This window comes from Colossoma macropomum, unplaced genomic scaffold, assembly GCF_904425465.1.
Source record: "Colossoma macropomum unplaced genomic scaffold, Colossoma_macropomum, whole genome shotgun sequence".
NCBI lineage: Eukaryota > Metazoa > Chordata > Actinopteri > Characiformes > Serrasalmidae > Colossoma > Colossoma macropomum.
In genome coordinates, this window is record NW_023494802.1 from 41,437,247 (window position 1) to 41,449,746 (window position 12,500).

The following is a 12,500-nucleotide window of genomic DNA, read 5'->3' on the forward strand; positions in this document are numbered from 1 at the left end:
GCAAAACTCAGAGCCCTTTCAGCCCCACAGCGCTGAGTGGTCTTCTGACTGGTCAGTGGAAGGATGGACAGAAACACCTGTGGATGTTTTCAGATCTGATCAGCTTGATTTTCTCCTCTCTCTCAGAGATGAAAGCTTTAAGTGCTGTTTATCTGATGGGGCAGTTTTGGGGTCGACCAGCTCTTCCAAGTGGTTGTTAGGAGCTCGTTTATGTGGATTATCTTATATTAAGGCCCAGTCCCATTTCACCCCTCGCCCCTACCACTCAGCCCTACCCCTCTGTTTTGTGTGTTCACGTCTAGGGGTGGGGTTTAATTTTTTAAATATCTGAGAACGCTTTGTGGGCGGAGCTTGGATATGGTCACTGTCCACAGCTGTTATGAACTGGAACAAAACAAGAAAAAGACCCGTAGTGTAGTGTGTCCAGTATTGAGTGACATTACATCATCATCCTCTTTCATCTCAGAGCCAGTGAGTCTGTCCAGAACACACATCTACAGAATATTTGGTGGATGACTCACACAGCAGAACCCTGATCTTCACACTGACCCTCGGGCAGCAGAACACTGCGCTGACCCTGGGCAGCAAAATACTGCGCTGACCCTCGGACAGCAGAACCCCGTTCTTCACACTGACCCTCGGGCAGCAGAACCCTGTTCTGCATGCTGACCCTCGGGCAGTAGAACCCTGTTCTGCATGCTGACCCTCGGGCAGTAGAACCCCGTTCTTCACACTGACCCTCGGGCAGCAGAACCCTGTTCTGCATGCTGACCCTCGGGCAGCAGAACCCTGGTCTTCATGCTGACCCAGTCCAAAACCTGAGAAAAGTGTGTGTGTGTCTGTGTGTGTCTGTGTGTGTGTGTGTGTGTGTGTGTGTGTGTGTGTGTGTGTGTGTGTGATAAGACAGAGTGTGGAAAGCGGGTGATGGATGAATTTGTAAACAGAGGGAGTTTGAAGGGTCAGAACAAAACTGACCAAACCACCGGCTCCACCAATACACACACACACTCACACACGCACGCTGCATATGAACAAGGCCTAATGACAGACAGGCAGACTCTCAGCCTCCACAGCAGCGTCAGAGAGGACACACCCCTCTCACTAACCCCCCCCACACACACACACAGCCCTGGCCAAGACTCACCTGAAACTCACCTTACAGACTGACCACTGTTTGTAAACGAGGGGAAACTCAGGCTGGCTGTTCGCTGCAGCTCAGACGGGTCAGTCTGTGGCTGTGTGTGTTGTGATGGAAATGAAGGAAGCGTATTGAGCAGATCTGAGGCTGGAAACCATCTGATTCTCTGTCTGCTGTTCCAGTCTGAGTCTTACAGTCCAATACAGAATCACGCTTTTAATGATATACAGTATTCAGAACCAACCAGTCGTCCACACAAGCTTTACCTGACCAGCAGTGACCTTAGTTAGTGACCTACCAGCTCTGCTCTCTACATCCAAACATCTTCCCTCCAAACCTTCAGTGTCAACAATGCAGGAATAATGTCATTATATGCACTATTATAGTGTTTTCAACACACTTTACTATGTTTACTATGTCATTTATACACACATATATATATATATATATATATATATATATATAAAGAGAGAGAGAGAGCAAATCTAAATATGTACACAAAAGTATATTTACAGAAGAAGGAAAAAAACTTTCAATTTAAGTTAATATAACAAGTTATCTTTAGTCATTTTGCACCATTTTATTGGTTATAATAGGGGTGGAATTGGACATGGGAAGAAATTTAGGCTTAATAATAATAATAATAATAATAATAAAATGTAACACTTGCTGTGTCACCCTCTCAGAAAATAAAGTTCTTTAGGAAAAAAGCCTGGTCACTGGACAGTGGGTGTGTCCATAGCACAGGCTCCGCCCCTTCATTCTGATAGGCAGCTCCCAGATTCCTCGTTCTGACGGAGTGTTTCCTCTACAGACAGTAAATGAAGGGCACTCAGGGGTTAATATGAGGGATCTGGAAGTGTTTCCAGGTCTGGAGGAGCAGACGGGCGGGAACAAACTGAGACTCCTGGAAAGAGCAGAAAGACTGACAGTGCAGTTGACCTCTGACCTTCCTCATGCACGTCCGTCTTAATCAGCACGTGGTTTGTCCAGCGGAGGAAACCAGAGCGCCAGAGAATTCTAGATAATAAAAACATTCATTGTCCAGCAGACACTGACCCAAAGCAGCTTTCCAAAAAGGACAGAGTCACAGCGGAGATTCATTAATCCCAGGTCATGAAAACGACATCGGTGTGTTTCCAGATGGGTGGAAATTTCCAAAAAAGTTCAGACGCTGTGCAGAATGTAAATAACAATAGGATGCAATGATGTGCAAATCATGTAAACCACATTTTTAAAGGAAAATACTACAAAGACAACATATCAAATGTTGAAACTGAGAACTTTTATTGTTTTTTGAAAAATATTTGCTCATTTTGAATTTGATGCCACCAACACGTTCCAAAAAAGTTGGGACGGGGGCCTGTTTACCACTGTGTTTCATCACCTCTTCTTTATCAACACTCTGTAAGTGTTTGTGAACTGAGGAGACTCTGCTGTAGTTTAGAAAGTGAAATGTTTTCTGTTCTTGTTTGATACAGGATTTCAGCTGCTCATCAGTTCAGGGGCTCATTTGTCGTATTTTTCATATAATAATGTGCCAAATGTTATCAGTGGTGACAGATCTGGACTGCAGGCAGGTCAGTTTAGCACCTGGACTCTTTTATTACGGAGCAATGCTGCTGTAATACATGCAGAATGTGGTTTTACATCATCTTGCTGAAATAATCAAGGCCTCCCTGAAAAAGACGTCGTCTGGATGGCAGCATATGTTGCCAAAACATGTATATATCATTCAGCATTAATGGTGCCTTCACAGATGTGTGTGTCACCCGTGCCATGTGCACTAATGCCCCCCTATACCATCATGAATACTGGCTTTTGAGCTGTGCACTGATAACAAGCTGAGTGGTCTTTAGCCCGGAGGACACAGTGACCATGATTTCCAAAAAGAATTTCAAATGTTGATTCGTTGGACCACAGAGCACTTTTCCACTTCCCCTCAGTCCATTTTAAATGAGCTCAGGCCCAGAGAAGGTGGCAGAATTTCTGGATCCTGTTTATATCTGGTTTCATCTTTGCGTTTGAGAGTTTTAATTAGCATTTGTGGATGCAGTGATGAACTGTTTTCACAGACAGTGGTTTTTCAGAAGTGTTTCTGAGCCCACTGATAGGCGTATTTACCATTTCAGTATAAGTACTTGTAGCAGTGGTGCAGTATTTGTATTTAGACTACTGATGGATGTATGTGTTAGATTCTAGAGCAGAACTGTGTGATTTGAGTGCAGATCTGGTGCTGTAGTCCTCCTGCGCTGCACAGGTTAGGGTTCTCCTGCTACAACACCCCTGACTGAGCCCTCAGGTGCAGGAGAACAGGACTGTGTGCAGGTGAACTGGAGGTTCCTGCTGTGATTAGGCTGTGAGATTCACTCAGACTCCCTCACCGAGTTCCTCACTTCTGTTAACTTTCTGACAACTACCTGTGTGGAGTTTCACACCTGGAGAACAAAGGCGTGAGGGGTGTGAAGCTCCCGCAGGAGGGGGGGGGGGGTTAACACCTTTAACTAAAGACCATTCTAACTTTATGACACTCTGGGCTGAGGAAGGTACCGTTCTAATCCCAGCAGCCCGTGAGAAAGGAAGGGCTGTTCAGACGCCTCAGTGAGTTCCTGTGAGATCACAACAAAACCTCTGAGTGTTAATGTTCTAACATCCCCTCAGGAGCTCCTCACTGCAGCACACGAGACTCCGCTAGCAGGCTAAGCTAATAAGCCCCACAGTGCAATGTTAAAACAGCTAACAGGCTAAAGCTAATAAGCCCCACAGTGCAATGTTAAAACAGCTAACAGGCTAAAGCTAATAAACCCCACAGTGCAATGTTAAAACAGCTAACAGGCTAAAGCTAATAAGCCCCACAGTGCAATGTTAAAACAGCTAACAGGCTAAAGCTAATGAACACAAACATCAGCTGGCTAAAGCTAACTAACAAACTCTGCAGTGTAATTAATTGAACGTTAGCAGGCTAATGTGCTAATAAGTGTTTTTTAAGCTTAAATATATTAATTTGAAGTTCATCATTAATATAGTGTGATTGTTTATCATAGGTGAAAAGGTTTTGTTTATATATATATATATATATATATATATATATATATTTCAGTGATAGTACCTTTTTATATGTGTATATCAGTCACTGAAGTTGTTGAATATACGTAAAGCTGTATATACATCAAACGTTTCTATGCTTAAACACAAATTTTAGTAACTGAAACCTTTTTTTCATAAAAATCGGAAAATCTAATAATGAATCTGTTCTTGTTTGCGTTTTTCCTCATCACGTCAGTTTATTTTCATCCCACGTTTATATTTTGAGCTTTAGTACAGTGAGTGAAGCGTAACGTCCACCCGTCACACTGAACACGCAGTAAAAACAGTGACTTTCATTAGAATTGTTCTGTAATATTCACTGAAAAGTGTGTTCAACATTCATCTTCTTTGTATTTCTTCTTTGTTTCTGGCAGCGGTTCATCAAAATTTAGTGTCTCAAAATAACAAATTTCTCAGATTTTAATTTATATTTCAAGCATGATCACTTAAAATAATAATTTTGACTTATTTTGTCTCACCTCACAATAATAACTTGTTTTCTTAATGTATTATCTTAAAATAATTACTTATAATCTTAAACTTTAGAACTTTTTTGCCATTTTTTCTCCTCCAGCTGGTGAGAACGGGCTTCCACTGAAATAAAGACATTAAAACGTCTAAACACCAGCTTTACAGCGACCAGTTCAACGTTCAGTATTACACACTTTTACAGGTCAATATGATATTGAGCACAAATATGCTTTAATCATCTAATGTGCTTACTGATGAGGGAAAGTCTGTTTTGATCGTGAGAGCGACCTGAAATTGAAATTGGGGAGAATAATCTGTGATTTATTGTCATGAAAGAATTTCAGATTAGCACTTTTCAAATTTTCACCTGTGTAATTTAACATAAAGAGGGGAAAATCCAGCAATTTTCCAAAATTTGTGCATAATTAAGTGGTTAAGATGTAAACAGAGTGGTTCAGAGCGGTTCAGAGCGGTTTGGTGTGAAACGCTCTGTTCTAGATAACCTTACCGAGTCAGAACTGTTCACAGTGGTGCTGATAGGAACCAGACGTCCACCTCTAAAAGCTCCTCACAGAAAGTTCCTACATGAAATGGTTATGAATTCACTGCCTGATGACTGAGACACTGTTTTATGATAGTTTAGAGAACTTAAACTCCATTCATGGTGGAGGGATACATGCAGGGCGCTGTGAGGCAAAATAGTCCCCAAAGAAAACTTATTATTTCAGATTTTCCACTATTTTCCATCATCAACATTCATATAAACTCAGAAGACTCGTGTAGGTTCACTGGTGGTTCTGGAGAGTAAATAAAATGTCTATATCTGTGTTGTAGTCATGGCGACCCCTGGTTCCTATCACCACCACTGTAAAGACATCTGAACCATTTCACACCAAACCTCTCTGAGTCACTCTGATTACACCTCAATCACTGAATATGGGTGAATTTCTGTAAAGACGGGTGGAATTCCCCTTTGACCGCCCCTTAGCAGGCTGAGGCTAAAGCTGATCTGCATGGAGGGAGCCGAGCTGATCTACAAAGACCGGTTTAGGACGGAGAAGCGACCGAACACTTGGAGCTCGTTAATTCCTAATCCTAATCCCAACGGAGAACTCCAGAGGAACAAAGAGCAGATTAGAGAGAGAGAGAAAGAGACAGATACAGAGAGAGAGAGAGAGGAGAGAGAGAGAGAGAGAGAGAGAGAGAGAGAGCTTATGTTAATGATGAAAGGGAGCAGTGTGTATGACAGTAAGCAGATCTGGGGTTTCTTTTTTGGCCCACCCTGAGGGGGGTAAAACCGCTGAGGAGCTCGCGCGACGTGATCGATGAGGCTCACTGATTAATCGATAACTAAAACTAAACATCAGCGACGCGGTGATAAGGTCAAACCTCTTTGGAGAGAGAGAGAGAGAGAGAGAGAGAGACACACACAGAGACTGTGAGGAATCCTCTGTCCCTCTGTCTGTTTCGGTCTGTACGGGTTGATTTTGCAGGTACTGGCAACCCTCTACTCAGTTCAAAAAGGCCCTAAAGTTCTGTACAGAACCGCAGTGGAACGTCTTGAAACATCCAGCAACTTTCAGCACAGAAACTACGAGGCTGAAACTGGAACTCTCCGTTCCACCTTAAATGGCGCAGCTGCTCATTTCTGGCTCCTGAGCCTGAAACGGGAATTGCACCATTTTAAGGTGGGACGGAGAGTTCCAGTTTCAGCCTCGTAGTTTCTGTGCTGAAAGATGCTGGATGTTCTTAGAGGTTCCACTGAGGCGCCACGACGCAACAGCTGCGCCGTTTAAGGTGGAACGGAAAGTTGAAGGAGAAACTGGAGAAACTTTAGACTTTATTCTTCTCTTTTTTGATGAGTTTAGTCCAAAACAGCAACAGACGGACATTAACCCCCCACCCCCCCCAAGAATTAGGACCTATTAGGACTAAAGACGGACTGAGTGCAAATACAGTAGCTTTCTCACTGTCACTCATAAGTTCCGGTAAGTTTGGACACAAATCCACCGTAAACCTGTTCACTGAGAGCCATATTCATATGAAACGTCATCATTTTCATTATAAGGCTATTTAAACTCTGAACTCGCTCTAATATTCATCCAGCCGAACGTTTACAGGATGAAATATGAGTAAAATGTTATTTTCACACAGCTGGAAGATGCAAACAGCTGTAAACCGGGTTGCCACTACCATTAATATTCACCCAAAGGTCCCTTTATGTCCCTTTTATTAAAATATTCGCGTCTGTTTTGAAACTTTTTCCTCTTTAATCCGGTTTCGACGTCAAAGACGCTCAAACCAGCCAATGAGGAGTGAAGAGAGAGGGGACGTGGGCGGAGCCAGCGAGGCGGGGTCTAGAACACAAAGGGCGGGGCGTGTATGCAAACGGGCGTGGCCTGTGTGCGGTGTGGGATCCTCTCGAGCGTCGACCCCTGTGTGTCTCGCGCTCGGCTCTGTAGTGGACGCGCGCGAGGAGCGAAGAAGGAGAGAAAGGAAGAGCTGGAGCTGCGCGAGGACACCTCTGCGTACGGGCTTTGTTTGTTTGGACGCGCGCGCGAGAGTTTCACCTGTGTTTTTGGTACTTTTTTAAGGGCGCGAGCGCTGGAAGTTGGAAGTTGGAGAAAGAGTGTGTGAGTGTGTGTGTGTGCTGGTGATCGCGTGCAGAGGGGCGCCTGGCTCGTGAGCCCCGGATTGGCTTGCCTCGCCGGTGCAGCGCGAGGACACGGAGAAAAAAACCCCCAGAAAATACAACAAACAAACAAACAAAGGCGCACGCGGAGTTTACGGTTTCCTGTGAATGGAGCGCGAGCTTGACCGATGAGGACGGCGGGGCGCGAGGAGCTCCGGCCCAGCTGACAGCGCGCGGACGACACTGGGACCATATAAACAAACCAACAAACAAACAAACAAGCAAATAAACAGACTGATCGGTGTTGGAGATGGAGCCGTGGAGCGTGTTTACTCTGCTCTGCTGCTTCTCACTGACCAGGCTGACCACTGCGGAGGAGGGTGAGTCTCACTGATCATTACTGATCATTATTGATCATTATTGATTACCAGATCATTACCGGATATTGACTGTGTGTCTGTGACTGTTAAAGCCTTCAGACGGCTCAGATTGAAAGATGGTAAAAACTTCAGCTCTGTAGAAAAGAGGAAAAGTTTTACTGCCACCAATAATAATAATAATAATAATAATAATAATAACAATAATAATAATAACAATAATGATAATAGTAATAATAATGATAATAATAGTAATAATAGAAGCAGTAATAATAAAGATAATAGTCAGAAATAGTGGCCGATAGGACAGAATAAGAATCAAACAATGACTCTAATAATAATTAAAATAATAGCAATAGCAATAATATTAATAATAATAATTAGCTGATTAAACTCCTGAGTTATAGAGCCTCAGTGGAGCTTCTCGGTCCATCCAGCCTGAAACGCCTCTAATTCAGACTCTCGGTTCCACCTTAAATACTCCAGCGTAACAGCTGCACCGTTTAAGGTGGAATGGAAAATTGGGACGAGGAGGCCGACGGGAGCTGAAGGTTCCTCTCCTTTTAAACTAAAGAGGTGAGAACAGAAATGCAGCAAGTGATATCAAATAGAATTACACTGAATATTAATTCACAAACTCATTAATCATCAATATCATTAATATTATTAATATTCCTGAGCAGAAGAAAAAAAAGTGTTGTTCAGAAATACTCAGGAAAGTTTTATTAAATGTGCCGTTTACACATCTGTTTATTACACACTAAACAAAAGTAGGTAAGGCAGTGGTTCTATTTAGAACCGTGAGTTCTATGTAGAACCTTTTTAAAAATGGTTCTGTATAGCACCGAAAAGCGTTCTGCTTTAGCTTGACATCGTCACAATGGCACATTGCTTTTTGGTGCTATATAGAACCGTATAATCAATCTGAAGAACCATTTCACCATGCAGAGAACCGTTTAAGCATGAAATAGTTCTAGACAGAACTAATATATAGAACCGTTCCCTGCACTACAGAACGTTTGAAGAGTATTTTAAAGTGTAAAAGCTGATTTTTTCAGATATTTAAGTGTTTTGCTGTGTGGGGTTCCTTCAGTCTCTATCGTTCTGTAGGACGTCTTTGTGGAGGTTCTGTGCTGTGTAGGAGCCCAAAAGTGGTTCTTCTGTGGAACCAGTTTTAGCAGCTGTATTTCAGAGTGTAGTTCTCCTAAAAAGGGAGCAGCGCTGCATCTACAGATCAGAGTCGGGCAGTTATTTACTAAAGTTCTGTAAAAGTTTAATATGAAGAACGTTTCTCGGTTCTTCAAGCAGCCGTTTTTGTAACCGAGGCGTCTCGTATCTCCACACGGTGTAAAAGCAGCAGTCAGAGGATTTTCCTAGAGCCGGTCGTCCAGGCCAGCGTTCCTCGGCCCTCGGCCTGGGAGCGTCTCTCAGGGCCGTGTGCTCTGACGCTCAGTTGATCTCACCCCTATAAAAGCAGCTTCTGTAGAGATTCACAGGTTAAATGATTCGACTGTGAAACTGATTCATTATGAGTTTGAATCAGTTTGTGTGAGGCTGTGAAAGTGAAGGTGTTTTGATGATGAACTGAGCCGTGAGTGATTTAATGATGACTGATAAATCTGACCAGCATTGAGACTGAACTGGTAAAGAAACTGACCCCCATAATGACTCATATTCATAAAGAAAATGACCAAATCTCAATAATTAAACAGAAACTGCAGCTCATTATTTAATAATACTTCTGTACTTTTTACCATGTTCGAACTTTATGTACTGTAAACTGTGAATGAAGTATTAGTTTAAGTTTGCTGTATAAATTCAGTTATTATTATGTGAAGTGACCCCAAACTTTCAAGCGAAAATTCTTAAAAAAACATAAAAGTGGCTCATCAGATCAACCTGAAAAATACTTTTATTCAGCTGAAAAATGACCCTGGTTGAAAGTCGTTCATTCACAGTGTTTATTTAGGCTGAATAAAACTAGTTAATTTACTTTTTACCACATGAAGTAATTTTTTAGGTTCTGGGGAGACATTTTTAAGGTGTACGTCGACCCAAGAACTCTCACAGAACCAACTGCATGCTTAAATGGTTCTTTGCATGGTGAAATGGTTCTATAAAGCACAAAAAGGGTTCTGTTATTATTATAGAGTGAAAATGGAAGTTTGAAACTTTTTATACTTAAAAAAAAAAAGTAATCAGGTTAAATTTAATTTTTGAGTTCAGAGAATTTGTAAAATGAAGTTAAGAAAAGAATCATTTGTGTTTGCAGTGTTTGCAGTTGTGTTTGCAGTTGTGTTTGCAGTGTTTGCAGTTGTGTTTGCAGTTGTTATAATTTTAAATATACTCAACATTTCTAGTCAACCTGGTTACTTTTTAAGTTCAACAGCTGCTTTTTTCACCATGTACACTGTAAAAATGGCTTGTTTAATCAAATTAAATAGACACTTTGAATCAGTGATTCTTTTAATCAGTTGAATTTTTTGACTTGAATAAAATCGGTTCAGTTTGTTTGCTGCATGCAGTAATTTCGTTAGGTTGATCTGATGAGCCACTTTTTTACAGTATACAAGCTCGACATTGTAACAGTAGTGGAACCTTTTTGGTGCTATATAGAACCCTTTTTAAAAAAGGTTCTATATAGAACCATATACAGCACATTCTCCAACAATCTGAAGAACCACTTCACCATGCAGAGAACCCTTTAATAACACACACACTGTAAAACGGCTCATCAGTTCAGTCTACAAATGACTCCTTGTGGTAAAAAGTAAATGACCTGGTTTTATTATATATTATATTATATTCAATTGCTTGTTAGCGCATTTCAGGTTGATCTGACGAGCCATTTTTACAGTGCATGTTTCTTTAAGCATTCCTGGTTCTAGATAGACCCACTGTGTTTACTAGAGAACCCTTGAAGAACCGTCTTTTGAAGAGAGCAGTGTAAAATGGCGTTGGTGAGCCATGAGGTGGTGAGCAGGCCCAGCAGGCCCTGACGGACCTGGCCGGCGCTCACAGCCCGTACTAATCTAAAATCAGGGATATTAACCTCAGTAATATCAGAACCTCGTCTGTATCAGCAGGTTATCGATCCCTGGCCAGAGATTTTAATCCAGTATCTCCTCTCGTGTTTATCTGGACTAAAATATCTGCATTACATAAAGAGAAGCTACTGCAGGCAGATTAACTCACCGTTTGTGTGTGTTATTAATATTTATGTATCAGATTTATACATAAATCTGTCAGATATCAGCTTCAGCCTCAGTTCCCAGATCAATACAGCGCGATTATGGACTGTTTGACATTGCAGATGAACAGATGGACAGATAAACTAGTCCAGGCACGTTTTACACACAGAAGCAGGTCAGTTTGCTCTACATGAACAAAAGAAAAAGGATCGTCAAAGAAGAACAAGTGAAAAACAGAAGAACTAAAGAGCTGAAAAGGTTCAAAGAGCAGCAGCCTAAAGAAATAAAGCACTTCTCGTTGTTTTGTCGTCGACTCTCTCATGACCGAATTACAGCTCAGGCACTAAAATGTCCACATAAAACATATAGATGGATGAAGTTCCACAGAGCTCCAGGGTTGAGTTGCCAGTGAACGCGGTACTGGACTCATACGGTCACTTTAACTCATTTTTAAAACGCTTCAGTGCTGAATGAGCTCAGCAGCACGAAACATCTGCTGTTAATGAACTCATCACTGTCGCGGACACAGATGCAGATTTAATCAGTGATATGGTTATTATAGAATATGGAGGAATTATATGTTAAGTGGTTTTGTAGAGACGTTATGTGAGATGTTGCCGTCTGCTGTATTATGAATCAGTAATGCAGTGAATCGTTATGGTGGTATTTGGTCTGATTCGAGTAAAGGGGGCAGTTTTCCATAACCGGTCTAACGTTCCAGTAACAGGTCAGACCTTTCAGTAACCAAAAAGAATTTTCCATAACAAATCAGATATCCCAGTAGCCAGTGTGATGTTCCAGTAACCAATCAGACATTCCAGTAACCAATGCAATGTCTAAAAACCAATCAGATGTTTCAGTAATCAGATATTCCAGTAACCAGTCAGATATTCCAGTAACCAGTGCGATGTCCAATAATTGATCAGAAATCCCAGTTCCCAGTCAGACGTTCCAGTAACCGATCAGACGCCGCAGCTCCCAGTGAGTGAGTGTTTTACGGGGTTCTGTGGGATCGATCCCAGCTGCTCCAGATGGGTTTCTGAGGGGTTTGTGATGAATCAGACGAGTGTAAATAACGCTGGTTAGAATAAAGCAGAGCGTCTTTAATCTTCAGGGCCGCTCCAGCGTCTTTAATGAGCTGCAGCCGAGACTCGGAGCGGAGCTGGTTCTGCTCTGAGTCTGCCTCAGAGTTCCTCCAGACTGAGCACAGAGCTCTAGACTCCTCACACGCTGTCTAGAACATTCGTCTGGAGCGTCCTGAGCGCTAGACCCACTGTTAGTTTGTTAATCTCTCTCTCTCTGTCTCTCTCTCCCTCTCTCTCTCTCGCCCTCGTGCTGAGGCGGTTAAGTAAGTGTTAAATGTCTCTGGTGTGATTTCACGCCGCGGCGTCCCTGCTGTGCTCAGTGTGTGTGTGTGTGAGTGTGCTCAGTGTGTGTGTGTGTGTGTGAGTGTGTGTGTGAGTGTGGTCGTGTGTGTGGTCGTGTAGCTGTCATGTTCGTCGTTGTCCGGGTGACGGATGAATCGTAATTGATTCAGTTCCACATTTCATGCTGAGCTCTACACACCTGGAGGCTGTCAGAACCAATCAGCTCCCAAAAAATTA

General features: G+C 42.3%; 1 protein-coding gene across 2 annotated transcripts in view; it reads left to right on the top strand.

The window, feature by feature from the left end:
- Nucleotides 1-7,144: 7,144 nt before the first annotated feature.
- The window catches only part of ephb4b (eph receptor B4b), a 47,482-nt gene continuing 42,126 nt past the window's right edge, over nucleotides 7,145-12,500 (top strand). For both annotated transcript variants that reach the window (XR_005008457.1, XM_036591563.1), the window contains exon 1: nucleotides 7,145-7,708. Coding sequence is in view for 1 of the 2 variants with exons in the window: in XM_036591563.1 (XP_036447456.1) it covers nucleotides 7,639-7,708 (70 nt within the window). In the remaining variant the exon portion in view is untranslated. The remainder of the gene's footprint in view (nucleotides 7,709-12,500) is intronic.